This window comes from Tupaia chinensis, unplaced genomic scaffold (genome assembly GCF_000334495.1).
Source record: "Tupaia chinensis unplaced genomic scaffold, TupChi_1.0 Scaffold149131_1, whole genome shotgun sequence".
Taxonomy (NCBI): Eukaryota; Metazoa; Chordata; class Mammalia; order Scandentia; family Tupaiidae; genus Tupaia; species Tupaia belangeri.
Genome location: NW_006208977.1, coordinates 2,156 through 16,252, shown reverse-complemented (window position 1 = coordinate 16,252; position 14,097 = coordinate 2,156). Strand labels below are relative to the sequence as shown.

Sequence of the window (14,097 nt, the reverse complement as noted above, 5' to 3'; positions counted from 1 at the left end):
AAAAAAAAAAAAAAAAGAACTACGGAGTATCTGCAAAAATTTTTTGATATGTAAAGTAATTGCTTAAATAAAAATGTAAAATTTTTTTTAAAAAAAGGAATGAACACAAATGGACTAGAGACCTAAATATATAAGAGCTAAAAACTATAAACTCTTAGATAAAATATAGGACTAAATATTCATGATCTTGGAGTGGGCATTGGTTTTTATAGATATAAAACCAAAAAGCACAAGTGACAAAGAAAAAAATAGTTCAATTGGATTTCATTAAAATTTTAAGAATTTGGGACTAGCAGGTGGCATGGTGGTTAAGGCACTGGACACTCCCACATGGCCAACCACGGTTCAAGTCCTGGACCTGGTGGCTTGTTCTCTCTCTCTCTCTCTCTCTCTCTCTGTGTGTGTCTCTGGTCAAATTAAAAATGAATAAATAAATAAACTTAAATAATTCTTTAAAAATTTTTAAAAAAATTTGGGGGCCATTTCTGTAGCCTAGTGGTTAAGGGAACTAGATCCCCACGTGGCTGACTGCAGTTCAAATCCCAGTCCAGAAGGCCTGAAAATATGCAGGCCACATGTGCCCTGTGGGAGGCTGTGCACCAGCAAGTCTGCCGAGGTTTCTCAGAGAGCAAACAATTGCCATGATTGGTTCCCTTCAAAAAACCTGACCTTCAAAACCTTGCTCTGATTGGCCACTAGAATCCCTCAAATTTGCATATCCAGCACCTCATGACTGGTACAAAAGCAACCAATCATAAAACCGTTTACAACCAATCACGACCCACCGTTTACAACCCACCAGTGTGTATATAACCAGGATGCCTGGCCCACAGTAGCCAGACGACAAACAGGAGAGCCTGAAGAGCGGAAACACCGCACAGTCTCCAGATGACCCTAAAGACCCTGAAGAGTTGTAACACTACATCGTCTCTGGATGAGCCTGAAGAGTTGTGACACTGTGTCATCTCTGTGCTGCTCACAATAGACGACGCAACCCTGAAGAGTTGCAGCACTGCATGTCTCCGGACGAGCCTGGAGAGTTGTGACACTGCATCGTCTCCGTCTCCATGCTGCTCACAATAGACAACGCGACCCTGAAGAGTTGTAACCTTGCGTTGTCTCCGTGCTGAACCTTGCTGCCCACAATAAACAGACGACACTGAAGACACGGTGTCGTCTCCGTGCTGTAACATTATGCTGCTTATCCCGGCTCTCACTCCTTTACTCAGGAAACCTGTTCGCTGTACCCCCGGGTCGGGACAGTGCCTGAGTGCCCCAATTCCTGAAAGGATGGAGAAATGGAGGAGAAGGGATTTCTGCATGACTACATTCTACTGAGGAGTGCTTTCTCCACCTCTCCCTCTCCCTCTCCCTCTCCCTCTCCCTCTCCCTCCTCTCCCTCTCCCTCTCCCTCTGGTGAGTGCACATGACTTCTGGCAATTTTTTAAAAAAATTAAAAACTTGGGGCCGGCAGATGGCGTAGTGATTAAGGATGCTAGACTCTCACATGGCTGACTATGGTTCGAATCCTGGATCTGGCAGCTTGCCTTCTCACTTTCCTTCCCTCTCTCCCTATCTATCTATCTATCTCTTTCTGGTCAAATTAAAATAAATTAAATAATTCTTAGAAAAAATAAAAGTTTTGTGTTTTGTGTCAGTTTGTGGCGTGGTGGTTAAGGCAACCAGATCCCACATGGCTGACTGCTCAGTTTAAGTCCTGAACCCAGCAGCTTGAGAAACACATCTGACACACGTGTGTATGTGTCCAACATCCTGAAAGGAGGAAAAAATGGAGAAGGGATTTTGCCATTCCCCATAGGGATTGCTTTCTCACTTTCCTGTTCTCTTTCCTGCAAGGGCATTCACCTTCTGGCAAATTAAAAAAAAAAAAAAAGATGAAGAAAAATCAAAACAAAACAAAAATAAAAAATTATTTGTGCTTCAAAAGACACCATCAAAAATGTGAAAGAATAACTCACAAACAGATAAAACATATTCATGAACCATCTAACTGATAAGGCACTAGTATTTAGAATATATAAAGACCTCAAACAACTCAAAAGTTAGAAAAGCAAATATCCAGGCCAGCATGTGGCCTGGTGATTAAGGCACTGGATCCCAGACGGTCCATCCATGAATCCTACAATTTTGTCTGATATTTGTATGCTACTTCTGTGCATATGTGTGTGTTTCAGAATTATTAACTCATATCCCTGAGAGAAAAGATTTACCAAGAGGATTTTTGTGTGTACAGTTCTTTTTGTTTTTAGCTTTTGTCTTTAGGTTTACCAAACACTGTCTTGCAAACTTATGTTAGTTCTTTATTTCCCCAACCCTTTCATGCTTGGTTATGTTATTAATGCATAATACAGCGAGCTTGTTACTTTTATATTCCATTTAGATTTTGCACCACACACACACATACACCAAGATAGGTTTTAACTATTTTCTTTAAATTTTGCATACATAAAATATTACCACTGTTCTAAGTGTCAACACTATCTATACAAAGGGTACACTAAAAAATAAAGTATTACTCCCACCTCATCTCTATTAGCAAACTTGTCTCTCCCTTTTTCCAATCTCCATTTCCTTGCCAGGTAGCTCATCTTTTAGTTTTCTGGTTAAACTTCATTCTTTTGCACAAATGGGCAGATCCTTTTTTTTAGTCTCACATTTCTTTCTTTCTTACATAAAATGATGGCATACTATAAATACTCTTTTGCACTTAGTTTTGCAATTTTTTGCTTACCTGCTTATTCTGTTAATCCATATAAGTTCACTGAGCTCTTCCTCATTTTCTTTTTACAGCTACATAATACTGGATGCTGTTAACATAGCACTGTTTATTCTCAATTACTTTCCTATAGCTTTGCATAGTCTTTTCAAGATTTATCCACGTTAACATATGAATCAGCACTTCATTCCCTTTTATTGCTGAATAATATTGCATTACATAGTGACACCATATTTTTTACTTTCATTGACTAGTTGACAGGCATTTGGGTAGTTTCCATTTTTTGTCTGTTATAAACAGTGCTGTTAGGAACACTGGAAAGAAATACATCAAAATGCTTACAGTGGGTGGTGGAATTATTGATTGTAACTTTTGTTACACTTCTGTAAAATGTACAAATTGTCAAGAGTTTGTTTTAGCAGGCCCGTGCCATGTTGGGCCGGTTTGAAAGTGAGCGCAGGCGTCGCGCTCGGCGGTGACGGCGGTGGAAACTGCGAGTCCGCAGAGCCCGAGGCGGGGCGGGGTTGGGCATGCGGCATCACGTCTCCAGTCCGCTAACCGGCCGGGGCTTTGGGCCGAGGGTTGGGAAGTATGCGTTTTCCTCTCTTCTGGGGCCCTAGTGGGTAGCTGAGATTTCTTCCCATAAGTTTAACTCTGTTCTTCGGCATGATGGATGCGGCGTCCATCCTTAGACGGCCCGAGGGGAAGGCGCGGGGACGCGGGCGGGAGGAGGAAGACCGCCGGGGCTCCGGGGTGGGACAGAGGGCCCCAGCCGTGGGCCGTGGGGGCGTGGGGCGGCGCCGGGCGCCCGCTGAATAAATGGTTGCGGATGAAAGGTAACCCACTGAAACCTGTGTCTGTGTCTGCCAGCGACTCCACCGGGGTCGGCGAACCCTGCGGGACGTCGCCTGGATGAGGCGGAGAAGTTTGAACCCCGCGCGCCGGGGTCGGGAGCCTTCCAGGGCCTTCGATTTCCGTCCTCCTGCATGTTCCCTCTCCTAGCTTAGGCGTCCCAGAGCTGTTGTTTCCAAGGTTCTTAATTTCCTGTGCAGTGTTCCCAGGGGTTATTTAACACGGAACATTCTGTTTTTGAATCAAAGGTAGCTGAGATTTCTTCCCGTAAGTTTAACTCTGTCCTTCGGCATGATGGATTTGCTTTCGGAGATTCGGAGTGAAGCGTTTGTGGAGGAAATGGTAAGCTCTGTGGGATTGGCTTTATATTTTATTTACATTCAAAATATCCTGTATTGGATCCAAAATATCTTATGACTGAAATGGTTAAAAGAAGGAGTATGTATAAAAAGTTGAGGTGTGTTGGTAATTGTTGGAATCATTGTGGTGAGTGATTCCATGCTGCAAGACTCAGGCAGGATGACTGTTTTATTCTGTCTTCTGTCATTAGAAAGCCAGTACTTTTAAATTTGACAGTTACTAGTATTACTTGGAAAGTTGTTATAACTTAAGCATATCTCCCAGCGTGGGTAGCCAAAATAAATATATTAAAGCCAAAATAAATATACTAGCATCATACCATGTGTGAGGGGACCCCAAAAAGTTCATGGAAAATTTGTATTAAACTATGAATTTATATTGTTGAAAAAAAAAAGTGAAAGCCATTTTTCTCATAATATGCATTTTCATGAACTTTAAGAAGACCTCCGTCCATATTTTCTGTAGAAAATCCATTGGTTTAATTTTAAAAGGATGTTATATCATGTATAGAATTAGTCCTTGTTTTTTATTTCTTAGTTTCCAAATGTAGATGCTCTTATTGCTTATTTCCTGACAGAAATTCTCCGTTTTAAATGGAAAAATAAAATAGTAAGGTAAATATATTAAGTTGCCTTCCAAATTAAGCTTCCTTTAAAAGAGAGGTGAGCTGAATCTGTTTAATATAAGCATTGAAAATAGTGAGGACATTATCCAAAATTAAAAACAGGAGGTGATTAACAGTGTTATTTTAGGAAAGGGCATATTGCTAGTCCATTCTATACTGAAATTTGTACTTTATTTTTTTACAGTTAAATACTGTAAATTACTCCATTTCCTTTGAGTCTATTTTTGGGGATAGAGCTAGCAAGAGTTACATATTGGTGTTTACAACATTGAAAGTGAATATTCTCCATTGTTCTTTCTTACTTACATCATTTGTTGGCTTTAAAAAAATTGAACACCTACTATGAGTGGCATGAGGTGGCAGGCTTATGGTTTGAAAATTATGTATAGAGTATTGTTAGGTATTGTGATGTCATAGAATATATCACCATATGAAAAAAGACTTGTTGATCAGTAGTTTTTAGAACTTTTGTAAAACTGAGTACTCTTTTCTTGGTACTTTCCATGTATAGTCTCAGTTAATTTTGGTATACATACTTTCAGGCACATAGGTAAGTATTTAATAAACCTTTGATAAAGGGATTTATGATAATAAAGATAATAGAAAATCTATGATGCCTAAAAATGAATGTCTATTATAGAAAATGGATATTATTCTTTAAAGAAAATTACAAAAAATTTACATATTTAGTCATTTTATCTAAATGTACTCATTATTTCTTTTAGTCAGCACCTTAACATTGTAATTTTTGTATTGCAGTTGTTTTTAAGGGAAATGAATAGAAATAACTCGTTTTGAAGAAATCATGGCAAAATCAAACACAAAACATAGAATTTGTTCTCGGGAATCTTCAATATCTTCTCTTCTAGCAAGCTGCAGCCTGAGTGGTAGAGATTCCTCTAACTCCGATGGCTCTTTTCAGTATAAAGATAAACTCTATAGTTCTGCTTCACAGGCTCTACAAGCCTATATTGATGATTTTGATCTAAGCCAAATATATCCTGGTGCAAGCACTGGACAAATTAATATTGACAAGGATTCTACAAATATGCCACAGTTCTCCAACTATATCTATAAAGCACACAATGGTATGCATTTATTATTTATTTATTAGTATAGAGTGACTTGAAACTTTTGAGAGATGTGTTGTTGTAGCCTTGTAAAGCGTGAAGTATTAAGATCTAGATTTTTTTGTTAAAAAAAAAAAAGTAATTATTTGGTTCTCATGAATTTTCAGCTAAGATCCTTTGAAATCTTACAGAGGAGCTGATGAAAGTAACTAATAAGAGCATATGGCTGATCCTAAACCATTAAGTGATTTTAGTACAGTGTAATGCAAAGAAAATTGTTATGGTGGTTCTAGCTTTCATTAATCAACTTAATGACTTTAAACAAATCCCAACTTTTCTCAGTTTATATATTTGCAAAATTTCAGTTGTGTTGATAGGACTGTTTTAGTCTTTCTGATCCGTATTCAATGGAACAGTAACATTTGCAAGATGCTGAGAGTTTGTCCTTGGTAAGGCTTCCATGATGATAAGTTTGGAAATGCAGTTGTTGATAAGCCAGTTAGCACTTTACTGAGTACTTAGAGAATGGGCCGAGGATGAAAAAAGTTTGTATTCAACTCTAAAAGGGATGTGGGGAATATATTTCACAAGAAGAGAATTAAAAGAGCTGTTCTTTGTGTGGTAACTATTGCCATTGCAGACATAGTCATCAGGAAATTTGTTTTTCCACCTAGTTTAATAGCATATTTTTCTTTATGCTGCAGCCAGTATTGAGTGACCAGTGTTACTGTGATTGTATCTAGATGAAGAAAAATAATTAAAGAACTTGGGAAAATTCATGATGCAGAGAAATGTGTAGAAAATAAATAAAACATTGAGACATGTTAAAAAGCACATCCTATTTTTATAACTTATATATTTTAAATTTAGTGAGTGTAAGGGGAAAGCAGCAGAAATGATTGTTAAATTTTTAATTCTCGTCTACTCTTAAATATTATATAACGTCTTTATATGTGGTAAAGGAAGATAAACTTATGTTGTTTTTCAGCTTTTGAAAATTCTAATCACAAAAAGCACTCCAACTCCGTATCCTCTAGAAGACAGACTATGAATGATATAGACTCTATTAGCCTAACAACTGATGATCTACTAAAACTCCCAGCAGATGGATCATTTTCTTTCACTTATGTTGGACCTGGTCACCGAATGAACAAAAAAACCAAGAAATGCTTTGAAAGACTGAGTTCATTGAACACAGAAAAGAATCCAAATTTTCACGAACCTTCCACACACATGGACAAGGATAACTTAGTTATTCCTGTTGTATACACAAATATAAATGGAAATCAATGTGGTAGGCTAAAAAACCCAAAACTTATGAATAGGACTAATAAATGCATTTCTGAATCATCTGTATCTTTTCCTAAGAAATCATCTTTCAAGGACAGTTCAGAACACAGTCTTGCAAAGAATTATCCAAGATGGCTCACTAGCCAGAAATCTGACCTTAATGTTTCAGGGATTACTAGTATACCTGATTTTAAATACCCAGTCTGGCTCCACAATCAAGACTTGCTACCTGATGCAAGTAGTCAAAGGGTTCATAAACTATTTAAAGAAGATCAGTGTTCCCCTAGACATAGTTATCAGGCACAAAGAACTTCTCGGCTTGTGAATAAATTAGATCGTTTTGAGTATTCTTTAGAACCCTCAAAATTTCCAAATTCCTTGAGTGATAATAAAAGATTAGTTAATGAATACAAATGTGATTCTGAACATAGCCAATGTCAGTGTGAGAATCCACTTCTCCCAGGACAATCCAAAAAGCCATTCAGTGGTAATATTTTGTTTTTAGTAATCTGTTTTTCTAAACTAAAGGATGTACTATTAATTTGATTTAATATCTAGCTTTTATGTTTTATTTTTGATATATTGATAAGTTCTTAATGAACACACTAATTTTCAAATATGTAGCATTTTTTTAAACTAGAAAATGTTTTTTATTCCCCTCCTGTTTTCTTTGCTTGGAATGTCACATCTTAACATAATTTGCTGTTATAAATGTGTATATATTCCAAATTGTTTGAATTTTTGTCGACCTTGTGATATTTTGTTGTGCTTTGCATTTTTTTTTTCTTAAGGAACTAATACAATCTTTCAAAATTAGGTGACAAAATTGAATTGCTTATCCTAAAGGCCAAGAGAAATCTAGAGGAGTGTACTGAAGAATTACCAAACTCTATGAAAAAGGATGATAGTCCCTGCTCATTAGATAAACTGGAAGCAGAAAGATCATGGGAAAATATTCCTGTTACTTTGTAAGTAAGTGATAGTGGAAAAATTGTTCAGTTACCTTAGTGAAAAATATGTGACCATCTGGTTTATTCTTTAATAACTTGCATATTATTATTATACATATAATTAGTATATTATACATATTATTACATAATTAATGTTAATAACTAATTTTATAAAACATAGCTTTCAGTGTTGCTTTAATAGCACTTTTTATTTGTTTCTACAAGATGGTACCTTTTTTCATAACAATAGGTACATTATATTATTTCTGTTTTTGTTACATGGTTCATTTTATTTAATGATAAAATATTAAAGTATATGTCTTAATATCCTAAAATGATGGTACATTTTCTTATATGGGCTATTGTATAAATTTTGTAGTTCTTCTGATAGTTTTACTTGTGTGTTTACCCATTCTATGACATAGTTTCTCAGGATAATTTAGAAAATGTTTACACAGACATTAAATATGAATGTAGTGATAGAATTGGGTGTTTAAATGGGAAAGGTTTTATTTTAACAATTTAATTTTATTAATTATTAATATTTTAAAATTTTACAAGAGAGAAGGAAAGTGAGAAAGCAAGCTGCCAGGTCTGGGACTAGAACCATGGTTGGTCATTTGGGAGTCCAGCACCTTAACCACCTGTACCATCTGCTGACCCCACATGGAAACATTTTTATTCTTAGTGATATAATTGAGACTAATCAAAATTGCATTCAGAAATCCATTCTTGGTATCAGACCTGCATATCTTAGGTTCTGATAATCTATTATCTTTAATTGTGTAATCTTTCATTCTGTTATAGACAGTTTTAAATCTTTGATTTTTAAAAAATTCTCAGTTGAATACCTTTTTTGAAAGTAGACAACTACAACTTTAAGAGAACCATCCTACATCAGAAACTGCCCTAAGTGCAACATACTCATTTTCTAATCAAATGAATCTTCACAACAACCCTAATGTAGGCATTGTTTCTTCCTTTCTCAAATTTAGATAAGTAACTTGTACAAGGTCTCATAGCATCTATTAAATGTATCACATACATAGAGAATTAATTCAGTTAAATTATGCAGTACTTCTGAGATAAGTAGGATTACAAATGTAGAAACTGAAGTTCAGATAAATTATGTAAGGTCATATAATTGTTAATACTAGGAATTGTACTTAAGACTTTTAAGTTCTAAGTTAATCTTTTTCCCCAACAGTATATTTTCTTTGTTAATACCAGTTCTGGAGGGGAAGTCTAACTTGTTGCCTTGAAGTGGGAGAACACTAACTGTTATTCCAGTAGAAGTTCTTAGCAACTCAAGAGTTTTTGATTATCATTAGATAACTAACAAGGTTTAATTGGAAAAATGTACTACGTTTCAAACAAATGAACTTCTAGAACATATTGAATAGTTAGAGGACTGATATCTTTTTTTGAATAGTTCCTTAAAACTTGAAAAGATGGGACCAGTAGGCTGCATGGGTGGTTAAGGTGCTAGATTCCCACATGGCTGACTGCGGTTTGAGTCCTGGACCTCATAGCTTGCTTTCTTGCGTTCTCTTTCTCTGTCTGGTAAGCATATGTGCCCTGTACCAAAAAAAAAAAAAAAAAAAAAAAAAAAATATACATATATATAAGTATATGAGATGTTGCTATTTTAGGATAAGAAATTTTTTGGGGGAAGAGATTTTTGTTATAGGGCACGTGCATTTGCTGGAGAGACAGATGGAAAGCAAGAAATCACCCCCTAGGGGGATGGCCATGTCTCAGTTCCTTCCCCATTCTTCTCTCGGGATCTTGGACATGCATGCATATGCACCTGGCATGCATTTCAAGCTGCCAGGTCCAGGACTCAAACTGTGGTCAACTATGTGGGAGTCCAGTGATGTAACCATTACACCATGTGCTGGTCCCAAAATGAAATAATTCTTAAAAAAAAAAATGATGAAAGGAGAAGCAGGGAATAGAAGTTTGTATCAGGTTAGGGAGAACATAAGGGAATTACCATCCAGCATCAATATGAATCATATCCATTATGGTTATTTCTTGGTGACTGCTTATAATGAAATGAAAATCTTTATATATTATCTCATTTTTAAAAATTGGGATTTAATTACTATCTCATGTCTTTTAATTCTGTTTAGCAAATCCCCTGTTCCTGTCAACTCTGATGGTAGCCCTCAGCAAACTTCAAGGGCCAAGAACCCTAACGGGGTTCTTGAAGACTTTTTAAATAATGATAATAAGGTGAGTGAAGTTAAATCTTTTTAACTTATTAAAGGAAATTTATGTCTAAATAATATGTGGGTATTGATTTCCAAGTTATTTAAATATTGTAAAACAAAAAAAGACCCAAATTTTCTCTTCTTTAAAATACATTCAGAAAGCTCGCACTCCTTTCTGGATTGTTGATAACTTTATTTTAGTATTCAAAACTAGACAGAACTGGGATTGAGCTCTGGATAGTCTAAACTGTCATTTTGGTGTTTTTCTCTGGAAAATATACAAAGCAGATTTTTTTTAAAAAGAATTATTTATTTATTATCATTATTTTTCAATTTTGACCAGAAAGAGACACACAGAGAGAGAGAGAGAGAGAGAGAGAGAAAGCAAGAACAAGCAAGATGCAGGACTGGGACTTGAACAGTGATCTACCATGTGGTAGTCCAGTGCCTTTAACCACTACGTCACCTGTTGGCCTCCAAAGCAGATTCTTAAAGAGTCAATTATATTTTCTCATAGAGCAGTTGACTATTGAGAGTTGTATTTCTAAGATACAGTGATAATAATAATAATTTGAAATAGGAAAATTATTACTTTTACAAAATCACACGGTGCACTTCACAAGTTGCTCTGATTAAAGGATGAGTAGATATGTGAACATAAATGATACAGATTTTGACTTAAAAATGTAAATATGGTTGTTAGATGTTGAAATAATACGTTTGGGATCTTAACATCTGGGGGGATTGAGGAGTTAAACAAAATGAAAATTAGCTAAAACATTTAATAAAATATATCTTTTGTCTCAGTGAAATTCACTAGAGACTGTCAGAATATGTCTGACCTTAGAGCTATATATGATACTAAGTAGATGCTGAGTGAGTAAAACTTCATTATCAGATATTTGGCAAATACTTGAGTATTAAGCACTTTATAGGAATTGTGTTCCTAGTTGTGAATTAAAGAGTTAAAATTCCTGCCCTCTTGTATCTTGCATTTCAGTTGGGGAGCCAAAATAAATAAAAGGACTATAGTGTAAGTACATGAAGGTTTCATTAGAGTTGATCATAACACACTTTAGGAATTGATTTTTATAACCCTTATTGTTGGCATCAGGCAACTAGAAATTCTAAATTAATGGCTGCAAGCAGATCATTAGAAATAGTGCTATCTCCAAGGATATAAGAGTATAAGTCTACTGGTTTCTTATACTGGATCCTGTTTCTTTTTTTTTATTTTATAAGCTTATTTATTTATTTATTTAAATTTTACCAGGGAGGAGCAGGGTGATAGAGAAGAAGTGAGAAAGTAAGCTGCCAGGTCTGAGACTTGAAAAACAGTCAGCCATGTGCGAGTTCAGCACCCTTAACCACCATGCCACTTGCCGGCCCCAATCCTGTTTCTTTTTAAAATTTTAATTTTGTTGTAATAAAAAAATGCATAAAAGTTACCATTTAAATCATATAGTTCTGTTACATTAAGTATCTTCACATTGTGTGCAGCCATCTCCATCATCCATCTCTAGAACTTTTTCTTCTTCCCAAATAGAAGCTCTACCTATTAAACATGGACTCCTCATTCTCCTCTTCCTCCCAGCCCCGGGCAGGTAGCATTTCATTTTCTGCCATTATGAATTTGCTATTTTAGGAGCATCTTATAAGAAGAATCATAAAGTATCTGTCTTATTGTGGCTAGCTTATTTCACTTAGCAATATCTATTTTGTAACGTATGTCAAAATATTTTGCTTAGAGTTAATATTCTATTTTATGTATGTACCACATTTTACTTATCTGTTTGTCAATGGAATGGACTATTGAGCTAATTCTACCTTTTGTCTGTTGTCAGTTCTAAACATATTCGATTTTTTTAATGTACTTAATAAATTTATCATAAAAGTAAATATGTACTATTCATTTTTTTTGAGAGGTTTTTGCTATAAGGATGTGTGTGCTCGCCAGAAGGACAGAGAGAGACAGAAAGCAAGAAATCACCCCCCAGGGGGATGGCCACGCTGCAATCCCTTCTCCTCCATTCTCCTCTCGGGATCTTGGGCACGCATGCACACACGCCTGGTGTGAGTTTAAGCCATCAGGGCTGGGACTTGAACCACAATCGACTACATGAGAATCCAGCTATATAGCCATTACGCCAACTGCTGGTCCCATGTACTATTCACTTTTAAAAGTAAGAATAGGAAAGGATATACCAAACTGTAATCATGGTTGTCTCTAAGTACCTTCATCTGGGGACTGGATATGGGGAAGTGATGAGTTATAATTTTCATTTTTTAAAAAACACTTTATTGATATGCATTGTTTGATTTTTGTTGTTGTTAATTTCATATTGGGGACAATACAAAATAAAATGATTTTTTTCCCCAAATTTGGATGATCCACTTTATGCTATCACATTTTTTAACCTTAGAGTTGTACCCTTTCTGGAGGCAAACATCATGGTCCTGTTGAAGCCCTGAAGCAAATGTTATTTAATCTTCAAGCAGTACAAGAAAGTTTCAGTCAGAATAAAACCACAGAGCCCAAAGAAGAGATTAAGCAAGTAAGCACAAATTTGATTTATGAATTGAGCTCTCTGATTTACAAATTGTGATTTGTAAATTTCTGTAAAAAGTTCTACATCTTTCTTAGACCTACTTTTAACATCGTATTAGTAAGCATGCCACACGACATGTTGTAAAGTTATATTATTCTTTTTTATTAGAAAGTAATTTATTTACCATTTTATATTATTAGATTTCTGTAATTATTGTTTACCTCTGAAAATACTGTTATATTTAGTTTGTGGTTAAAAATCTAAAGCTTGTGGCATCGTGAGTATGGTACTGGATCCCACATGGTTGACTTTGGTTTGAGTCCTGGACTTGTAGGACTGAAAAACTTGCTGAGCAAATGTGTACGCCGGCCCAAAAAATTCTGATAAGAGAATGGAGGAGAAGGGATTGTGGTGTGGCCATTCCCCCAGGGGGTGATTTCTTACTTTCCCTCTCTGTCTCTCTTTGGTGAGTGCATGTACCCTACAGGGGGGGGAAAAAAATCCAACTTATTAGATATGTATGGATGATGATGTAACTATAGTGTGAAACATTCTGAGTTTTTCTTTTTTTTCTTTCTTTTTTTTTTTAAGTTTTTGCTACAGGGTGTTTCTACTTGCCATAGAGAGGGAGAAAACAATAAATCACACCTTATCAAAGATGGCCACACTGTAACCCCTTTCTCTGCACTCTCCTCTTAGGTTTTTTGGTCACAAATGCACATATGCCCAGCATGATTCTCAAGCCATGTGGTCAAGGATTTGAACTGTGAAGCTGGCCATGTGAGATCCATCATCTAAAAGTCCATGGTACTTGCTGACCCAGGTTCTTAGTTTAATGTCTTTCAAATTGATCAGCATGGTCCACCTTCTTGTAGTTGTATTTGGGGAGGCCTAGAGAACCTTTTCAAGATTAGACTTCTTCACTCACCTTTGTCATCTGAAATTTAATTTTGTTGCCATGTGTTTATTGACGCTTCTAAATACATTTATGTGGTTTTATTTTAGGACTATTGTGTTTTTTGTTTTTTTTTTTTAAAGAATTATTTTATTTTTATTTAACTTTATTTATTATTATCATTATTATTTTCCAGTTTTGATCAGAGAGAGACAGAGAGAGAGAGGAAGTGAGAAAACAGGCCACCAGGTTCGAGACTTGAACCATGGTTGGCCATGTGGGAGTCCAGCGCCTTTAGCCACCATGCCACTTGCCGGCCCTGAGGACTATTGTGTTTTTTAAGTTTGCGTATTTCCTTTGAATTTGAAATTTTGGACTGCTATTCTATAGGGATGAATTTTCTTCACAAAAGTATAGTGCTGAAAAGTGTAATTTATAGCTTTCCAAATCTGATTTTGCTACTAACAAATGAAATATTTGTACAGATCACTTACTCTCTTTAGTTTTTGTTTTAATTTATATATTTTAAATAGGTTTTTGGTGTACAGTATGA

At 35.7% G+C, this 14,097-nt stretch overlaps 1 protein-coding gene across 1 annotated transcript; it reads left to right on the top strand.

Moving 5' to 3' along the window:
* Nucleotides 1–3,347: 3,347 nt before the first annotated feature.
* Nucleotides 3,348–13,384, top strand: CUNH18orf54 (chromosome unknown C18orf54 homolog). The gene is made up of 8 exons (XM_014585158.2): nt 3,348–3,360; nt 3,838–3,931; nt 5,334–5,662; nt 6,633–7,421; nt 7,752–7,902; nt 10,020–10,122; nt 12,524–12,655; nt 13,349–13,384. The coding sequence occupies exons 3-8, from the start codon at nt 5,380–5,382 to the stop codon at nt 13,382–13,384; spliced, it is 1,494 nt and encodes a 497-aa protein (XP_014440644.2). The 5' UTR covers nt 3,348–3,360; nt 3,838–3,931; nt 5,334–5,379.
* The last annotated feature ends 713 nt before the right edge of the window (nt 13,385–14,097 follow it).

Coding starts and splice junctions, on each gene's coding strand:
- CUNH18orf54 (XM_014585158.2), top strand. CDS start 5,380: ATGGCAAAATCAAACACAAAACATAGAATTTGTTCTCGGGAATCTTCA. Junction 7,422..7,751: donor ATCCAAAAAGCCATTCAGTG/GTAATATTTTGT, acceptor TTTCAAAATTAG/GTGACAAAATTGAATTGCTT. Junction 12,656..13,348: donor CCAAAGAAGAGATTAAGCAA/GTAAGCACAAAT, acceptor CTCTCCTCTTAG/GTTTTTTGGTCACAAATGCA.